General features: G+C 47.4%; 1 protein-coding gene across 7 annotated transcripts in view; it reads right to left on the minus strand.

Moving 5' to 3' along the window:
• Positions 1-1,487: 1,487 nt before the first annotated feature.
• Positions 1,488-18,877, minus strand: part of GGT1 (gamma-glutamyltransferase 1) — a 29,818-nt gene continuing 12,428 nt past the window's right edge. For 5 of the 7 annotated variants that reach the window (XM_030285645.4, XM_012578079.5, XM_030285648.4 and 2 more), the window contains exons 2-13: positions 11,966-12,127; positions 11,201-11,328; positions 10,895-10,984; positions 9,737-9,929; positions 8,459-8,616; positions 7,449-7,598; positions 6,822-6,958; positions 5,814-6,001; positions 4,906-5,033; positions 4,502-4,614; positions 3,375-3,488; positions 1,488-2,321 (exon numbers count right to left, since the gene is read on the minus strand). In XM_030285645.4, the coding sequence (XP_030141505.4) occupies positions 2,178-2,321; positions 3,375-3,488; positions 4,502-4,614; positions 4,906-5,033; positions 5,814-6,001; positions 6,822-6,958; positions 7,449-7,598; positions 8,459-8,616; positions 9,737-9,929; positions 10,895-10,984; positions 11,201-11,328; positions 11,966-12,127 (1,705 nt within the window). In that variant the 3' untranslated portion in view covers positions 1,488-2,177. Of the gene's footprint in view, positions 2,322-3,374; positions 3,489-4,501; positions 4,615-4,905; positions 5,034-5,813; positions 6,002-6,821; positions 6,959-7,448; positions 7,599-8,458; positions 8,617-9,736; positions 9,930-10,894; positions 10,985-11,200; positions 11,329-11,965; positions 12,128-12,921; positions 13,085-18,877 lie in introns of those variants that run through there. The other 2 variants (XM_030285644.4, XM_030285646.4) reach the window with 2 other exon arrangements.

An 18,877-nucleotide genomic window follows, 5' to 3' on the forward strand; every position in this document is an offset into this window, starting at 1 on the left:
CAGCTTGCAGAAGTATCCACAGCTTTTTAAAAACATAGGATATAAGTGCAAGCTGTAGCCCAGTTTAACAAATCCTCCTCTGCAGCTGTAGCCGAGTTAAACAAATCCTTCCTTTTCCTTCCTTTTTTTTTTCCCTACTGCTAAAAAACAACCAACCAAATTTGACTTCTGCAGAGTCAAAAATTCAAATGCATTTGTATAAGAACAGTTGTAACTAGGAGTGTTTTACGCTTTCCACAGGGGAAGCTTTTTAACACAGGTTATAAACAATAGGGGAATTTTCTGACTAGCAAGAAGAAATTCAGGAACATAAGAATAACTGTTGCACCACAAACTGTTAGATGCAGCCCAGCAGCAGCCATTCAGACCTGTATCAGAAATCAGGGTTGTCCAACAGGCATTTCCCAGAAATTGTTCCCTTCCAGTTCTGGGCTAACTGTAGTGACTGTAAGATTCCAATAAGCTTATTTTGCTGTGCAGTAATTTTCTTTATTTCCCAGGTCACATCTAGCCAAGAAAGAATTTAGCTAGTCCCAATTCCAAAGCCAGCCTGCCATTGAGGAACACCAGAAGTGGAATTAGAAGAAGTGAAAAAGTGAAAGTCTTAGTTTGGCAATAAGAGGACACAGGCTTGGCCCCAGACTGATCTCTTGAGGGAACAAGAGGAAACACAGTGACTAGAGGTAATTTACAATCACTGCCTTTGCTGCACCTAAAGCAGCACCACCAGCAAGAGCTCAGGAAAAGGAGCCAGAGCACATCCACAGCACATTTGGTAAAAGCCACTCATTTGGATCAAATTATATAAGCAAATATGTATGTCGAAGCCATGACTCTGATTTACATAATCTAGCTATCACCTTATTCTGTGAAACTGGGCTCTCCTCAGCTCCAGACACTTCTAGGAAAGAGGTTGCATGATGCCTAAAACTTTAGACTTTCATTTTCTCTTCTATATTTTAAGGTTCTGACAAACAGACAGGAAGTTTAAACAAGCCAAATAGATGAGTTAACTTACTGCCACTTGTGTATCAAGGATTTCAAAAACACCAGTAGAGTGTGACAACCCCCTGGATCATTTGGTTTTGATCTTGGGCAGTTTATGTGACATGATGTATTGGTCCGTGCTGGTAGGTGAACACCAAACCCCTTCATGCAGGTACAAACACTCTCAGCTGCTCCATATCAGACAGGGATTTCTGAGAGGTCCTTAAAAGTCTGGTTAATAGTAACTTACCTTTAAAAAGAGTAGCTGCAGTGTGCCCTTTTTTAGAAATTTCATTTCCCCAAACTCTGATATTTCACGCCTGTAGTACGACATCATAAAAAACAAAATGGAGAAAAACAAACTTGTTTTGGATATGTAACTATTATTGCTTACTCATGACTTCATCAAAGCAGTGAAAAAAACCCAATAGTCTCAGAAGAGCTTCTTTCACACAGACTCTCACCATCTGTTTTTGCATCAACTGTGCAGGCAAGGAAAATGTGTGACTCCGTATTTATTTATTTTAGTTGTGCTCAGAGTTTTACAGGTAGCATCTTCCCTTTAGACCTTCTCAACAGAAATATAAAAAAAGTTTGAAGCTATTTCCCCATTTCCCCACTCATCTCCAAAAATCAACTGGGTGAAATGCAGAAACATCTTTTGTTAACAGAGTGGTGAGTTTGGCTTATCCCAGTCTAGAGCTGGGCTTCCTGCTATGGCACAGGCTTATTAGTTTGTAACTTCGAAAACCCAGTCCCAGAGTCCTGTAACTCCCACCTACTCAACAGGAAACAAATATCTTCTCTAGCAGTGACAGGGACATTCCTGGTAGCTGACACCGTGCAGGAGAAACGCTTCCTGCAGCATGAGTGAGCTGGACCTTCTGCAGAAACTGGGCACCCAATCTGTCTTCATGGGCTGGAGAGGAGGCAGGGAACAAACTCTTCAAGGCAGAACAGACTCTTCAAGTAAGTACTGCACGTCCTGGTGGACGTGCCTGTCTTAGCAGACGGCTGTGGCATGAGGCACTTCGGTCATGGCTGTAGAGAACTGTCCCAGTTCCATCAACAGAATCACAGGTAAATGTGTTCTCTTTCCTGTGAGAAGTCCCTGAGTTGCAGATCTAAAGGATCTTCCCCCGAAACACACCTTGGTGTCACTAGAGCGCTGGAAGAGGAGCTGAGCCGGGTCAGTAGCCTGCAGGGAAGCCCCCTTTGCGTGAGTCGGAGGCGGCGGCCCACCCGCGCTCCGTCCTGAGGATGGCCTGCACCACCGCGCCGCCGCTCACCCGCGCCGTGTCGTGCCTCCTCCTCCTCAGCTGCTGCTCGATGCCCTGCAATGCACAGCTGAGTGAGCACACAGGGAAACTGCACCTGCTGCAGCCTGCCCCCTGCATCCTCCACAACCAGCCGGGCGCTCAGGGCCAGTGTCACACACGGCTACATGTTGTTCTTCCCCTTCCCTTTGCCCTCTGGGATGCCCTACTTTTGAAGAAGTGGAATTAAGAATTTGGTATTTGTGGTGCTCAGTGTGGGTTACCAATATTATTCTTGGTCACAGATATCCACACGCTAACAGCCAGGATGGATGGATCCTGTTTGGCAGTGGTGGAAAATACAGGACTTGTGGAGAGCAGGGCATCCTCCCCAGTGCTGGAAGATATCTCACTGTTACCTTCATAAGAAGTTCATTAACAGAGGAACTTCTGCAGAGTTTGATAAGACAACTGCATTATGTAGAACTGTTTTGCCAAAGGGAGGCACAGAGATATGAGATAGGTACAAAGAGGCAGATACAGAGGCATGAGATATGTACAAAGCCTGTGCCTGCCTCAGGCCTCTGGGGATGTGAAGTTTCTCAGGGGGAATGAAGCTGCCAGCTCAGGTGAGTGGTCTGGAGAGCAAGGCAGACCTTGGCATCAGCTCTCCAACTGACAGTACTGTGCTGACATCTCTAGTGTGAATATATTTTCAAGTCTGTTCCTGGGTCCCTCTGGGCACCCCTCCTTGCTAGCTCTGGGCCACGCCTTCCAGAGTCATCATGAGGTTACACAACAGGACAAGAGTTCCCTGAGACTGACTGGATTTAGACTGCAGGATGGTCTGGGCCCTGGTGTGGTTTGCTGTTTTGCAAGTCCTTTGTGCCAAACATCACTCAAGCAGTTGCTCAGTTTCAGACACAAGTCACTCTTCAACGCACTGCTTCACACCTGTATGACTGAGACTGAAGGAACACTTTGAACAGCTTATTGTTCAACACTAAACTTGTACCAGCTTTGCTCACCTAGGAGTATTTGGCCAAACCTGATGATTTTCCACACTGCTTGCCTTCCCAGCACTAGGAGCTCAGCTCATACAAGTTCATGTATGGCTGTAGCAAGACCAACCTCCTCTATTTGCTGCTCAAGCTCCGTGATATTGGGAAACAGCTGATCGTGAATTCTGGGCTCCTCCACTGCTTTCTTCACATCATAACCAAACCAGATGGAATTCATGATTGTCTGTGAGAAGCAGAAAGCCTTAGTGTTAATTACTTGTGTTCAGAGAAGTCTGACCCTTGGAGCCACACAGGCAGAGGTGCCTCACGGATGCTCACCAGAGCACTCAAAAGGCACCATTTCTGGGTTATGTGGCTTTCAGTGGTTCTTCTCTTGGCTGAGCAAAACACAGGTATGTTGCAGCTTGTATATGCTTAGGAGGATTCCCATACAAAGAAACCATGAATGACTAAAATTAACACAGCAAAAGGTTAAAAAATGAACACACTCTAAGCTATGGTGGCTGGATTTATGCTGCTGTAACTAAGCACACAACAGTCACCTCAGCAAACACCCCTACAGCTTCCTGCTATTGTACAACCAGTTCCCTCAGGCCTGGCTCATCTCTACAGGATTGAACTGCAGGCTGGAGCTGCTGGGAAGTGAGAACACTCTCAGAGTCCAGGGCTTAGGAAATTGTTTGTAGCGGTTTTTACAGACTTCTCCTCCACCTTAGCCAAAAAGCCAGATCTAGCCTGGTGCTGCTGGTACAGGGGACAGTCACTGCTGCAATCACTCTTGAGTGGTTTGAGTGGCTGCCACAGCAGCTCACAGAGGCCCTACCTGTCAGGGCTGACACTGTGCCTGAGCTGAGTTCTTATTTAGCTTCTCTGTGTGACTTTGATCCAAAATTTGGGATTTTGGATGGGAATAGCTCTAAACTAGGTAAATAGGCTCATGGAGATGCAGAGAACAGAACTCAAAGCAAATCTTGTGCCAGAGAAAACGCCACTAAAGGAGGCACTGGACTCACTAAAGGAGGCAATTTAATAGCAGACCTTTTGTAGCCCTGGTAGGAGTTGGTGTTGGAAGTCTGGCCCTCAGAATGCCAGGCAGGAACCTCCTTTTCAAGCTGCTGGCCCCCAGCAGGGAGCCACAGCCATGATCCTGTCACAGGTGCAGACAGGAGTCCCCCCAAATGCTGCCACTCCCATTTTACCTCATGTTTTCCCCCATTTGCCCATACCATCACGTACCAGTGCTGTTGCTGTAGTTATTTTTGTTCCTCCAGAAGCACCAACCACCATCCTCACCTGTTTCATTTTATCCACCAAAATGGAGGGGCACATAGAGGACATTGGCTGTTTACCTGTTGGGGACACAGAGGCAACACAGAGGCTCAACTTTCTACCTGCAGCTCACAAACTTCCAGCTCTTGCTCAATGTCTAAGCACAGAGCCTCAGTATCCACTTTTCTGACTCAGCTTGTGTCCTGCTCAGTCCTTGGGGATTCCACCATCCCCTGCACTCATCTCCATCTTGACTTTCTCCCACCCCTGTCCCCTGCAGGTCCCAGGCCTGTGTCCCATGGCACAGATGCTGCTGTGTGAGCATGCACAAGGCAGCCAAAAGACTGAGTCAGGAAGGAGTTTACAGCTACCTGGAGCTATGAAATTTGCTGGAGAAGGAGGAATTCCAAATCCATTGATTATGTAAGGTGAGCTGAAGTCATCCATTTCATCATTAAATATGATTCCACTCACACTGGATCGTACATCAGAGCCAAAGCTGGAGAAAACAAATTGTCAAAGTCAGGTCAAAACCACAGCAAATCTAGGCAGAGCTTCAGCTGAATTTACTGCATTGTGAAACCTGGGATTTGATTGGAGAAACGCTCCACTCCCTCCTATTGTAAAGGACTTTGTGTCACCCCTAGGGGGAAGGAAGTAGTTAATACCGTGAGTACACAGCTACACACAGAGGAAAGGCAGCCCAGAGCCCTTCTACAGCTCCCCTGAGAGGACCCCATGGGGAAAACCAGCACAGCACCTCAGTACAACTACTGGCCCTTCCAGGTGGGCAGTACTGCACTCCATCCAGAGGCAGCACAGCTCAAAGGTGTGGGAATGACTGGGGGTTTGTTTAGATGTGTCAAGCTGGAGACATTTTCTATGGATAAAAATAAGCTTCACACCCTGGCTCCAGGCCATATGTGTGAGCACAGCTCTTTCTGACAGCACTCACAGCCAAACACTGTGCTTCCAGGCCAGCTGTATTAGCTCAAGTTCCTTCCAAGAGCCTGGGAAATCAGAACCAGCAGCAATATCTCTGCTTATGAGAAGATCCAGATGTAGCAAATGTTGTGGTGGAATTCAACATGAGAGAGGACAAATCTTGCCCTCTGACACAAGCATGAGGCCTCAGTGCTGAGCAGAAGTGCCCATCTCCAGCACTACTGACCCCTACCCCATCCCAGAGGTGACAGCTCAGTGGTGTTTGATACCAGCCCCAGAACCAGCACTAGGAAGGTGGCAAAGGCCTACAGGGAAGGAATGTCTGAGCTCATACTATTGGTTGATGGTGCTGGTGGCGGACACAGCACTGCCATCATCAGCCACAATGGAGACGTGGGATGTACCGGCATTGTCTCCAGTGTAGTACACGGGCTCGTAGTAATCAACTGGATGGGAGGTGTTGTCTGTGATTTTCCTCCGGAGGCTATCCGCAAAGAACTCGGATGTCATGTTTCTGATTGCCTGTCAGAGAAATCCAGTGCAGTTACTCAGCAGATTGAGACATGTAGTCATGAGACTGATATTCAATACTTCAGACCACAGAACAGTGGTAAATTCCAGCAGTGAGGCTACAGTTTTCCCCCAGGGGTCTTCCTTCTTGGAAGATGGACACTGTAGCCAAAGATCATTTTAAGCTGTCACAGGAGCAGCTGTTAAAGTCACCCCTTTGTGCAGAAGTTGATCAGCATCCATTATTGCAGTGCTGTGGAAAGCTGTTTCTACACTGCTGTGAGGCAAGCAGGGCTACACTTGCTTCAGGGACAAGAGGAATGGGATCAGACAGAGGACAAGGACAAAGCAAGGTCTGACCAGAGCTCTGTAAGTTGAAAATTTGTGTTTATCAAGCTGGGCTGGGCTCAGAGTCTGCTGCTTTTGCAAGCACAGAAGTAAAGCACAAAGTGCAAAGTTGGGGCCAGTGTCACCCCTTCCCATCTGCTGCTCCATTTTACTACAGGCAGGACTCTGTTTAGAGAGACACAAAGATGCTGGGAATATAGTGAATAAGGCTTCAAACACTACAAAACCAGGCAGGGCTAGACCTAAATGTGCTCCAGCTCTCCTAGTGAATTGAGGAGTTTGCTTTTCCTTACAGCAGGAAGGTTGCCTCCATTTATAGCCCTCACAGCTCAGACATGAGCCACTTTTTGACTCAGAGCGGTTTCAGTGCCTGTCAACAGCAAGTGGCACAGAGCATGCCTGACAAAGTGGAATCAACCAAAAACTTTCAGCCATGTTCCAGTCAACTTTGGTGTTGCAGAAATAAAAGTCTTTTTCCAGGTACCTCTGTAATATTGACAAATTTTGGGTCTCCCAGCAAAGTCCTCTTGGCGTAGGCGAAGCGAAAGGCCTCCACGATGCGGTGGTAGGTCAGACCTTTCTCCTCCACAGTTTTGATGCTGGCAGCAGAGAAATTATATCCTGGCAACAGAGGACAAACAACTGTGAACACAGGGTCAATGGATTGCTAATGCACCATGTCAAATGTATAACCTTGAAGCCCAGTCTCTACAGAGATGCAGTCACTGGAATGTCCTAATCTCCAGATGGGGAACTCAGGAGCTCTGGTGGTTTTGAGCACTGTGGGAGTCACCAGCAGAATTTGTATTTGCAGAGGTGTTTTCCAAAGAAGCCTCAAGTACATGTTAAGTTCCGCCCATACAAGTATCAGAGAAGCTCCCCCATCAGGCAAGTATTTTTCCTCTTGCTCCTGTATTTCAGGTAGGAAGGCAACATCCCTGAGTTTACAGCAGAAGAGGAATATTTCTGCATCTCTGATCTCTTCTGGGCTCTCAGACTTCTCACCTGCTGGAGGGCTATCAGGGAGGCCTTGCTCCCCCAAAAAAGGTGATGTCTTTGGAGCTCTCCCAGCTCCTGCTGCCTGTGGGACACTGCTCTGTGGAACTCTCACCTTTCAATATGTTTAAAATGAGGGCCAGAACTGGGCCACTTAAAGGGGCACTGGGTGTGTAGAGGGTGAACTCCCCGAGTTTGATCTGTATGGGGTCCTCGATCACTGTGGCATTGTAGTTCCGCAGGTCTTCCAATGTGACGATTCCCCCTGGAAAGAGAAGGAAACTAGAGATGTGGGTTTATGTGATCTCTGTTGGGAAGAGGAGGTCATATTCCATCACCATGAATCACAGCAAGGATTGGAGGGAACATGGACAAATCCAAAAAGTAGCAAGGTGAAGAAAGCAAAGACGTGTGCCCAGAAGATTTACTCCTTGATAGATCCATCTCAGGCTCAGTTAATCTAAGCATGAAGTTAGGCTGATTTACAGCAGCCACAACTCTGGTGATCCATCTTTTTTTAAAAAGGACACCAGCAGTGTCAGACTACAAAATGTCCTTAAGAATTCTGTTTACAGGAGGAAGATGCAGTTTTGGGTGAAGATGCTTTGTGGCACCCAAAAGGTAGAATAATTTGAGTGTTCCATCAGCTTTCTTATCTGAAGGGGGAAGAGAGAAAGTAATTCTCCACCACAAATAAAGCCAGTAAATTACTCACAGGAAGTTCACCAAGCTAGCCAGTGCCGGCTGGTGAGGATAGGATACTGCCACCATCTAGTGGTACAGAGAGATCAAACAGCTCAGAGTTCACAGGACCACCACGTATGTAACGTTTTAGGTACAAACTCGCTGGATTCAGGCTCTGTGAACAGCCTGTATCTACTCAGCTACAGCCTGAACTGCACAGACTTGGGAGGCTCTGCGGTACAGAAATGCACAGCACTCTCCATTTCTGACTTTCAAACACATCTGTTAAAGTGCTTCTTTTTGGTGTCCTGTTGCCACAGATCTTAGAGGCAGTATTTCAGGGCTGACCTCTCCCAAGGCTTCTGCAGGTCACTGGCTTCTCCCTGGGCTCTGAGCAGCGTAGTCACTCCTGCTGCTTGGGACAGATGTCCTGGTTCTCACCTGCGTTGTGGATGTCAGCAATGATCTGCTTTGCCAAGCTTCCTGTGTAAAAGGCATCTGCTCCTTCACTGGCTATAGTGCTGTAGGTGTTGGCTAGTTTGGGCATCTTGATGGTTTCACCCTCTTGCAGAATTCTCCCTCCTTTGCAGAACACTTCGCTAGCAGAGAAAGGAGATGGAGAAGATCAGGTCTGAGAGACAAGTTCAAAACTATGTGTGTCTGTGGCAGCTGAACCAGCATGAGTGTTCATGCTAGGTGTTTCTTGGAGAGAAGAGAAACTGCCTGAGCCATGGCCCAGGGGTCCTCATATCTTGGCACTGGGACACAAAATTGAGCAGTGTTTTCTGACCTGCAATTCAACATGCTCAGTGTGCCCAATGGAGCAGTGACTTTCACCTCAGCACCACCCTCCCTGCCCACCTGAGGGGCCAAAAAGTGCCTCAAGATGCACAGGAGGGGCCACAGTCCTTGAACTCGGCAGTGCAATTCAGAGCACGGTCTATTAAGCTGTAAGGTTCAAAGCTTCCAGTAAATCCAGAAGTGTTTCAGTCCCTGTTCATTAGATCACTTTAAGGTAGATTGTTTCCTCTCTAGCTCCCTCATGATTGTGCTGCTGTGGACCAGATGGGAAGGACAGGAGATAGGCCAGAGTGTACATTACCAATTGGATAGGAAACAAACCTGCAGCTGGCAGAAATTTTAAGGAAAAGAGAGAATTAAGCATAATCTCCAGAAGGGCTGGACATAAACACTAAGGATTTGACTGTAAGAAGTGGAGGAGTATTTAAAACCCTTCATGCTCCAAGTCTTAGCCAGAAGTGGATGGTCAGAGGCACTGATTGAGGAAGGCTGATTGTAGAGTAAGAGGTGATCCAAATTCCCACTGCCTGAGAGCAGATGAGATGTTCAAGGAGACTCTGAAATTACTCCAAATGCAGGTAAGATCAGCTTGGTGCACTTACAGCATGAGGAAAAGCAGGAATTCAGAAAACACATTGCCATTGGGCAGACTGATCCCAGCACATACTTTAATGCCACCTTGCTCAGACAAATGGTCTTCAGGAGTAGAATTTCTCCCCCTTTAAAGGTCAGGACTGAATCTTCCCCATGATTTAGCACCTTCAGGCATCTGCAGTGACACCAGCAGGCACAGTGAGTGTGGTTACTGCATGGGATGCACACTCCTCATGGACACTGCATTGCATAAACACAGCAACATTGCAGATTGGATGCAGCCACCCCAAATTTCTCTGCATAAACAGCAACTGCTCTACCTACCACAGCAATGGATTGCTTTCAATTGCCTCCTCTTTTGATTTGATGGCTGCAGCAAGGCCTTTCCCAACAGGGAATCCTTCTCTTGCCAGCTTGATACTGGGCAGAAACAGGTCTTTCCATGCCAGTTTGCCATGACGTTTGTGAGCCAGCTCATAGCCACGGATTTCTCCTGGAACAGCAATTGACAGTCCTCCTGGAGTAGAAAAGGAATGTTAAGTCTCCTACAGCAAGAAAAGAAAGTGGTTGATGGAGTAGGAGGTAGGGCAGGCATCTCTGCCAGCCTGGTTTTAGGCAGGACTTGTGTGTAGTGACCAGCTCAGCTTGTGAGAATTAACAGAATAATTTGGTCACACATTTGTGCCTACGTGTTCTGAACTGCTGAAACCCCTCTGTCCTCTTGCTGGTAACTCCAGTTTTAGGCTCATTTTCCCTCTGCAGGCTCTGTACCAGAGCAAAGCTGCTCAGAACACAGAAGCTATCACCACAAGAGGACACAGACTGTGATATACTTGAGTCAAAAACTTTGTTGCAGCATTGTAACTACAACTGGAACAGATTGATTCCACACTGCGCACTGATGCTGCAGTTTGCTTCAATCCTGTTTTCACTTGCATCTCACAGAAATTCAACACATTGATCAAACCCCCTCCAAGATGCTGTTCCCTCTTGCTTAGAAGAGGGACCATGAAGATAACTACTTAGTATTTCTTTCTATTTTGTATTAGAAAATACTTTCCTGAAAGGAAACTTCCCTGGAGGCCCCAAGCCATTAGTTGAAGCCACCACAACAAATAATTTAGGGAGGACATCTGAACTGACAAAACCCAAGGTGATCCACACAAAGATTTATTCAAAGAGGTGGAAAGGAAAGATGGCACAGCTGGAAGAGGTCATCCTCAGTGCTTTGCATTTACCTACTTTTTCATGAAGTGAAAAGCAGAAAGTGATGGGGTTCCTGACTAGTTTAAAGAGCATTGTTCTTAGCTTCTTTGTCAGGTCACAATTTGCAAATTGAGTAAGAGGATATTTCCAGGATATTTCTAGGTGAGAAATCCTGTAGGTAAGCAAGAACCTAACCATAAGAAATGTTCTTTATGTAGATGTGCTGGTAGCAGCAAATGCTAGAGCTATGTGGTCCCCCCAAAGCCTTTGCCATACCTTTCAGAGAGAGCTGTGTGTTGTTCCCAAACATGTCCTCCGATGCATTTTTTGGAGCCACTTCTCTTGCATTAATGATTTCCACTTTTCCTTTAATGACAGAGCAAGGAAGATGATGTTTAGCTCTGGACTCAGCCCACAGGCATGGTCTCTGCTGGAGGACTCTGAGCCAGTTTCATGGCAATTATTTTGAGGACATTCCCCCAGAGGCTCCGAGCATCGTTTACCTTCTCTCAGGTAGGATAAATCACCTGCTTTAGATGAAGTTCTCCAGCTGTTGCAGCTGTATGTGGCCCTGTCCCTTACCTGTGCTGTTGTAGATGGTAAAGAAGAGGCCCCCTCCAATTCCCATGCTGTGAGCATTCATGAGTCCCACGCAAAGCAGGGCTGCAATTGCAGCATCCACTGCTGATCCTCCTTGCTTGAGGATGTCCCTGTGCAGCAGAAGGGAAGGTGACATGTGACAGTGTCTCAGCTCCCTGCCAGCAGTGCATGCACCACATCAGAGCAGCTATAACGGATTCTCTGAGGCACATTTGTCCACACTTAGTCTATGTGTTCCTCAGGAAGTTTTGAGCTCCTGTCATCAGGGACAACAGACCTTTAATGGTCAGTGTGCAGACCAGATCCGCCCTGATTAGAGACACATCCAAACCAGCTTAAAAACAGCGAGATGAGACAGAGTACACGTGGGAACAGACATTCCACACACATTCATTACACTGTCATAAGCAATTATAGTTTAAAATCTGCAGTACTTGAGAATAGACCTGGAGGATATATCAATAAATGTTTTTTTAAAGGAGCTAGAAAGAAAACTCTTGTTCTCATTGTTAATGGATCCAAGGAATCCTTGCTTGCTCTGCTGTCTGTGAGCTCTGCAGTAAAGTTGGTCAAGCATGGTAAAAGCCTGGGGTTTATTAGGATCTCCTCTTTCTACAGGGAGATTAGGGATTGATTATCCATGCTGGGTAACTGCAGGGATTGCACCTGGACATTGGGGAAGCAACAGTTCTGTTTCATGCAAGAGCTGCCAGAGCTAAGGAGGGGCAGGGCACAGTGAGGGGGTACCTTCCAATGATGGAGCACGGCCCCGCGTCGGTGGCCACGGCTGCCCTCCTGTAGGTGTGTGTGTCCCCTGAGCGCAGCCCAAAGAACAGCCCCAGGAACAGGACCAGCCCCAGCAGGGCTACAGCCACCACTGCCACCACCACACAGCGTGTCTTCATCTTCCTGTGGAAAGAGACAGGATTGTCAGCCCTGCTGCCACCTCCTTTCCTCAAACCAGCAACCATCACCTGGGTAGGAACCTGCCTTACAGCAGGCAGGAAACATCACACAAACAACCAGATGCATAGGTGAGAAGGGAAATCCAAGGAGCAGAACACAACTGCTGTTAGTCATGGCTGACATCATCTTCAGGAAAAAAGTTTAAAAAAAAAATTAACTTCAGATAATCTGCTTTAAAATGGCACGTGTGTGGAGGAGTTTCTGTCTGGAACATTGCCAAGGACCAGTGCAAAACACATCTAGGTCATTAGGGAGTAACCTTGGATAAAGCTACCTGGCACAGCCCAGGGTGAGCACAGCACCCATTCCTGCCTGGAGCCCTTGGCCAGAGCACCTTCCCAATGAGCCAGGCACTTCCAGAGGGCCATGGCCAGTGCTCAGGTCTCCCTGTGTCCCAGTCTGTGTCCCAGTCCTGCACTCGGCTGCTCTCGGGCTGCACGGGGTTGCAGCTCACCTGAGAGTGAGCACAGAACACCAAGGAGCTCTCCGGGTGCACACGGGGATGAGCAGAGAGCTATCAAGGGGATGGAGAGTCACTGCCACCTTGGTGGGACAGGCAGTTCAGCACATATAGCTTGAACAGCTACTCTTTGACCCATTTTCTTCTCCATTACAAGACCATTCCAGAAAAATAGACCTACATTAATCTTACTGCCTTCAGAGACCACCTCCCTCCTTTGTACTGCAGCTCTGGGTTTTTACCACAACTTCAGCACAATAGCCAAGATGTCCTTTACCTTACCAGAGCATCTGCCATCCTCAGAGAAAAGCCAGTCCATGGAATTGTGGTGAAGAACAGATGCCCCAACCCCACTGTGGATGCCCAGCAGCCCAAGGCAGAGTGAACTCCCCCAGGCAGAGCAGCACTCAGTGCCCTGCAGCAGCTGCACACTCAGGATTAGGCAGCACTGAGTGTGCCAGCACTGAGCTAACTAGAGGAAACAGGTCAGGCCAGCCAAATGAAAACTTTTCTTAGAGGGGAGTGATTAGCAAGTAGGGCCCCCTCAGCCTCACCCCCTGCCTTAAACCAGGAGATATATATTTGCTGTCCAAGCCCTGTATCTGTGAGTCTCAGCCTGAGCACTAAAGATGCCCATCTCCATCCAGGTAAAGCAGCTGTAAATCTACTGTATGTGCTGCTCTGTAAACAAGTGTCAACTGAGGGTAGTAAAAGTAAATGGATGAAACCTCTTTCCAGGTTCTAGAACTTAATTTACACTCAACCACTTTTAAAAGAGACCAGTGGTGTGTTTGCAGAGCAATGACTGTGCAGGGAAACAGAGAAGCCATTATGTCCCCAACAATAGCTCACACACAGCCTCAGAGTTTAAAGACAGTTTTGTTTGTTGGCAGAGATATTTCAGCTTCAGCACTGGCAGTCTCCTCCAAGCTACACAAGAAATGCCATGGGATCTTTTATCTGTGCCCCAGCTCAGCAGAAGGTACTTTGTTTGGTCTGAAGGCTGCTCTGTGCTGGGCTGTCCTTCAAGCCTGGGCTGACTCAAGCCCCGTAGTGCTGAGTTAACCCCTGGGCTCCTGGCTGGGGCTCTGCAGCTCTTCTCCACAGCTGCTTGTCCCACTGCTGGGCCCCTGCAGAGCTTTACTGCCTCCTCAGGCAAGTTACTCTGACAGCAGGAGAGAAGGGGAAATTTCAGGTACTGCCTCTGCTCTCACCTCCTCTCTGGAATGGGTTCACACCTGTGAGCATCCATAGACCCAGAAGAGCTCCATGCTGTGTCCTGCTGCCTGCTGGGTGCACAGACCTTGGAAAGAGCCCTCCAACCAACTTCATATGACTCAGGCACAGCTCCTGGCCTGCCAGGCATGAGGATAAGACATGCACCACTGGGCAGCAACACACACAGCCTGCCAGGCAGAGATACTGACCCTGTGCTGCACCGTGGCACCACCCTGTGCCTCTGTACCTCAAGTGACTGCTCTTAAGGAAGGTGTATCTGTGCAATCTGTCACACTGATCCTGCCCAGGAAGCAGCAGATGTATGAGCTCAAGACCTGCAGATTTCTCTTCTCCAGCAAGGAGCAGAGAGCAAACCCAGCTGAGGATAATTCTCTGCACCTTTGCTGCCAGCTCAACTCCCATAAGCTCCTCAGCCCATCCCAGGCCTGACCCTAGAGGGAAGCACAGCCCTCACTGCCTTCCCAGCTGTGGCACAGCAGAGCCAAATGTGCATCTGGTTTATGTACAGAAATCAGGAGAAGGATCAGGAGCCTGCAGATATCCACTGCTAACCCACCTCTCCATACTCCTTGTGCCCTGGGCAGGAACAGCTGAGTTTTTGGACCAATGGTCTGTTTGAACCTTGGCTCTGAGTTGTGTCCCCAGTATGAGTTATTAATGGGAGTGGGGCAGCAGCTGCAGGCCACCACCTGACCAGGCTCCCCAGCTACTGTCTGCTGAGGCTGGCTTTAACCTCCACACCTCTGCCATATCCAGCTGTTTGGAAGCCTAGCTTCAGTCACAGAGTGCTTTGGCAGTAGCAAATGGTCTCCAGGAGACAGGGGCTATAAAGCAATTAAAAGCAATACAATTATTTCTCACTGTTATAAAGGTCCATCAGCCACTCTTAGCCATGGAATTTAAAAAGTAGCCTGATTGCCTTAATTTACGTTAGGAGAGGGGGAGGACCAGCAATCAGCAGAGTTATGCTTGTACAAGCAGCCCCATTGAGCTGTACTCAGATGTGTCACAACATGCACAACCTTATTTAAACACGACACTGGGTTTGAATTAAAAGTACCCCAGTGCAGCAGGGGGTTGCTAGTTAGTGTCAGGCAGGAGATGCAGGGTCTGACATCTCTGCCAAGAGAGCTGGGGCATTCTGTAGAGATGAGGAATCTGCCATGGTCAGGGAAAGTGCCCGGAGAATTGGAAGAGGAGAAGGAGATGTACTGGCCAGAGAGCAGCGGGGAGGGAACGGTGGGATACCAGAGGATGACAAAGGACTCCAGGCATGATCAGGCACTGGATTGCTCCCAAATGAAGCAGTAAATGAAGCATCCACTGACAACAACTAAAACTTTACAATGAACTTAAACCAAACAGGTTCCTACTTTAAACTCATCTTGCAAGAGCTTCATATCTCCACACCCGCTCCTGAGAGTTCCCTGTGCTCCCACTCCCAGCCCAGTAGCCACCACTGGGCCATTAGCTTGGAGATATCCTCCCCTACTCTCCCCAGGCAGCACAAGAAATGCAAGGATAGTTTGACCATCTGGAGTCTTGTCACAGGACACAGGCCATGCTCTTGTGACACATCACAAACGATGATGTTCCATCACGAGATATTTTAATTGAAAGCTTACACAGTCTGCAGCTCCACCAGTGATAAGGGAACTAAAACAGAGGTTCAGCCAAGCCATGAAGAAGCCTAAAGAGGCTTCCAAATTCAGACCTAGGCACTGCTCCCACCTGAAGCAGGAGGACAAAGCAGTCCCTGGAGAAACACAGCAACTCCATTCAATCAGTTAAAAGCCTTCCTCACAGACGGTGCCTCAGTGCTGGCTCCTGTCCAGTGGCCAGCACACCCCTCTTGTTAGTGCCAGCACTGCAGACTCGTGTGGGCACACATCAGCTTGCAGGAGAAAGGCCTCAGTGGGGTTCAGTGGTCCCTGCCTATTGCTGAGATAATCAACATTGAAAAGAACTGAGTGCCGAGTCTGGGAGTGAAGGAGCTGCTCAGCTGGGCCTCAGGTGCTGCTCAGGAGAGCTCCTGTAACTCAAAGAGAGCTCCTGTGATCACAGTTTGTGACTCCTCCACAGGCACAGGCTGTCCTGCAGCCTAATGGTATGTATTATTCTGCCCAATGTAGATCAAACCTGAGTTCACTGAGAAAGAGACAATAATTTCCTCCTGAAGAAACTTTTTCCTCAAAAATCCCTCATGTTTCCCTGCAGAAATTTTAGCATCAAATCCAACATTTTTTATTTCAAAACATTTCAGCATAAACTACAAAGTGAAAAAAAGGCAGAAAAGTAGAATAAATACAGAATTCCCCATTTCCCATGGCTTTCACTGTGATTCCTAGTTGAGGACCTCCCAGAAACCCAAAACTGGCAAATTCAATCTCAAAAATGCAAGTTATTTAAGTTTTATAAACCCATTAAAAACATTATTGTTATGGTCATTTCCAATTTAAAGTCAAAACACTTCATCAAAATAGCTCAGTGCTCCCAACTGTTGCAAAAGATGTTTTCAGATGCTCTTTTGCCATTGAACTAGAAGTTGTTTATTAGACCTGAACTCATTCAGACTGGTTAGTCTGGTCCCATCATTCCTTCTGGCAAGCTTTCATCTGCTTCTTAAAAAAGTCCCATTTTCACACATTCTGTTGATTAAGAAATCTCACACAGCACTTTCCTGTTGAGGGGAATGGCTCAATGAAGGAAATTCCTGTTTCTCCCTTACCTCTCAAGAGTATTTGCAAGTTGATCCTGTCCTTTAGGTCAGACCTGTGTGTACTGACCTCCTCTGAATGTCCTTTCTCAGGAAGTGAACCCTTTCCTAGGGGCAAAACAACCTCACAGGAGTAGCAGTAACCACTTATCTTCCCTTAAAAGCTCTCCAAAACTTGTATGTGGTATTTGTGCTGCTCTGCTCGCAGAGATGAGCCCATTGAAACTCATTATGTTTGAATTCACAGTACCAGAGGAATGCAGAAGTAATCATTGACTAGGTGAAGAGTCAAGAACCCATACCTCTTAAAATGCATATTTTAGGATCCACAAAGATTGTTTATCAATAGCAGAATTATTCTGTGTTCATGGATTTGGTTACTATGTGGTACAAATATTTTTCCTCACCTCATTGTTCTGAAGTTCTGATTAAGCAACTGAGCAAATACAATGGACTCAAGTTGCACCAGAGAAGGCCTAGATTGGATGTCAGGAAAAAATTCTTCACTGAAATGGTGGTCTGGCTGCCCCATGGAATTGTGGAGTAACTACCTCTGGAGGGATTTAATAAACATGTAGATATGGCACATGGGGACATGGTTTGGTGGTGATTTTGGCAGTGCTGGGTTAATGGTTGGACTCGATCTTAAAGGCCTTTTCCAACTTAAATGGTTCTGTGACTCCAAACACGTGCTGTCTCCACATGGCCAGGTACCCTCACACCCTCCTTGCCTACACCCCTGTGCTCACAGAGACTGGATTTTGTGTCTGCCCCTTCAGCTTAAACCCAGACATTGCCAGACTGAGCTGTGATTACACTTGGTGGGAATAAGCTGTCTGCCAAGGGTGGGCAGCTGCTGGCAGTGCCAGGGCACCTGATCAGCTCCCACACCCTCCCCTCAGCAATCACAGCCACACCACCTTCAACTGGCATCAGATTAATACTCCAGCTGCACTGAGATGTAGTGCCTGTTCTGCTTGGCCTGCTGGCACCTCTGGCAGGCAGGATGGCAGAGCAGGAAGGCAGGGATGAAGAAACCTGCTCTCCATCACTAAATCTCACTGAGGATTTTCAGCAACAATCCTTCATATCTGCTTGTGCCAAGTCTGGTTGGCACAAGTGGCAGCTCCAAGGCTGCAGCTCACCTGCTGTTGAAGTGTAGCACAAAACCCAGCAGAAGCCAGCTGAGGTAAGGAGCTGTACAAGCTGTCCTTAGATTTCATGGACTCAGCTACTAAAACTTAGGCCACTGTGTCTGTCCATGGCTTGCCAGAAATCCCAGACCCTCCCCTGAACATGAGCCCAGTGCCCATCTGGAAATGCTGAATGCCCATCAGAATGTAACACAAGCAAATCACAGCTTGCCTGAAACTTGGGCACAGTGAGCATCCAAACCCACATGTCTTAAGCCTGACTTTTAGCCAGAAGGCTCTCTGCAAGCACAGGATGAAGCAAAGTCTGCCTGGGTGCCAGTCAGCACCGTTAGAAGCTGTCTCTGTGTTACAGGGGTCAGACAAGAGGTTAATGCCTCAACTCCAAACCAGCCCAGTCCCCCTGCCCCGCTCCAACCTTTGATACACCACATCTCCACTTGCTGCAGAAGGACAGTGTAGCACAGCTCATTAACAAAGTTTGGCCAAGTTCCAAGATTAAAAGCTCTAGGGTGATATTTTCCCTGCCTAAAATATATATCTTCTTTTCTATAATAGCCACAAAATGGAGTTCTGTTTAACACTTACATGTGGAAAAATCAGTACTATAAAACATGAGCACTTCAGCCCTGAGATATTTGGAAGGAATACAGCCTGTGCCAATTTTTCAAAAGATGACTTTCAAATACCCCTTTCAAGATATTGTATGAAGAGCACAGGCCCCTTCAGTTATATTGCTATTGTCCAAGAGGTCTTGAGCAAAAAATGGAAGCTTTCTGGAAAGTAGATACTGTAGAAAGTACTCTGCAGACTCAGGAGGATTTGATGTATCTACTGTTCCTACCAGCCAGTCTGAACTGCACATTGAGAGTCCAGGCCACATTCAGCTGTTAACATATACCCCTCCCACTGTGTCTCATTTATTGATGTGAGACTCATGATGCTCCACAGAAAAGATTGTGACAGGAGCACACAACTATCCTCTGAAAAAGCAGACAGTGTGGAAAGGTGTCTGGTTTCTGCCCCAAACAAATCAACTTGCTCTTTCAGCCCGTCACACCTTTAATATTAACAGGGGAATTTAAGATACAGTCTACTGAGCAGAACCCTTTTCTTAATTTAGTGAC

The sequence above is a fragment of the Taeniopygia guttata genome, chromosome 15, assembly GCF_048771995.1.
Source record: "Taeniopygia guttata chromosome 15, bTaeGut7.mat, whole genome shotgun sequence".
NCBI classification, from domain to species: Eukaryota; Metazoa; Chordata; class Aves; order Passeriformes; family Estrildidae; genus Taeniopygia; species Taeniopygia guttata.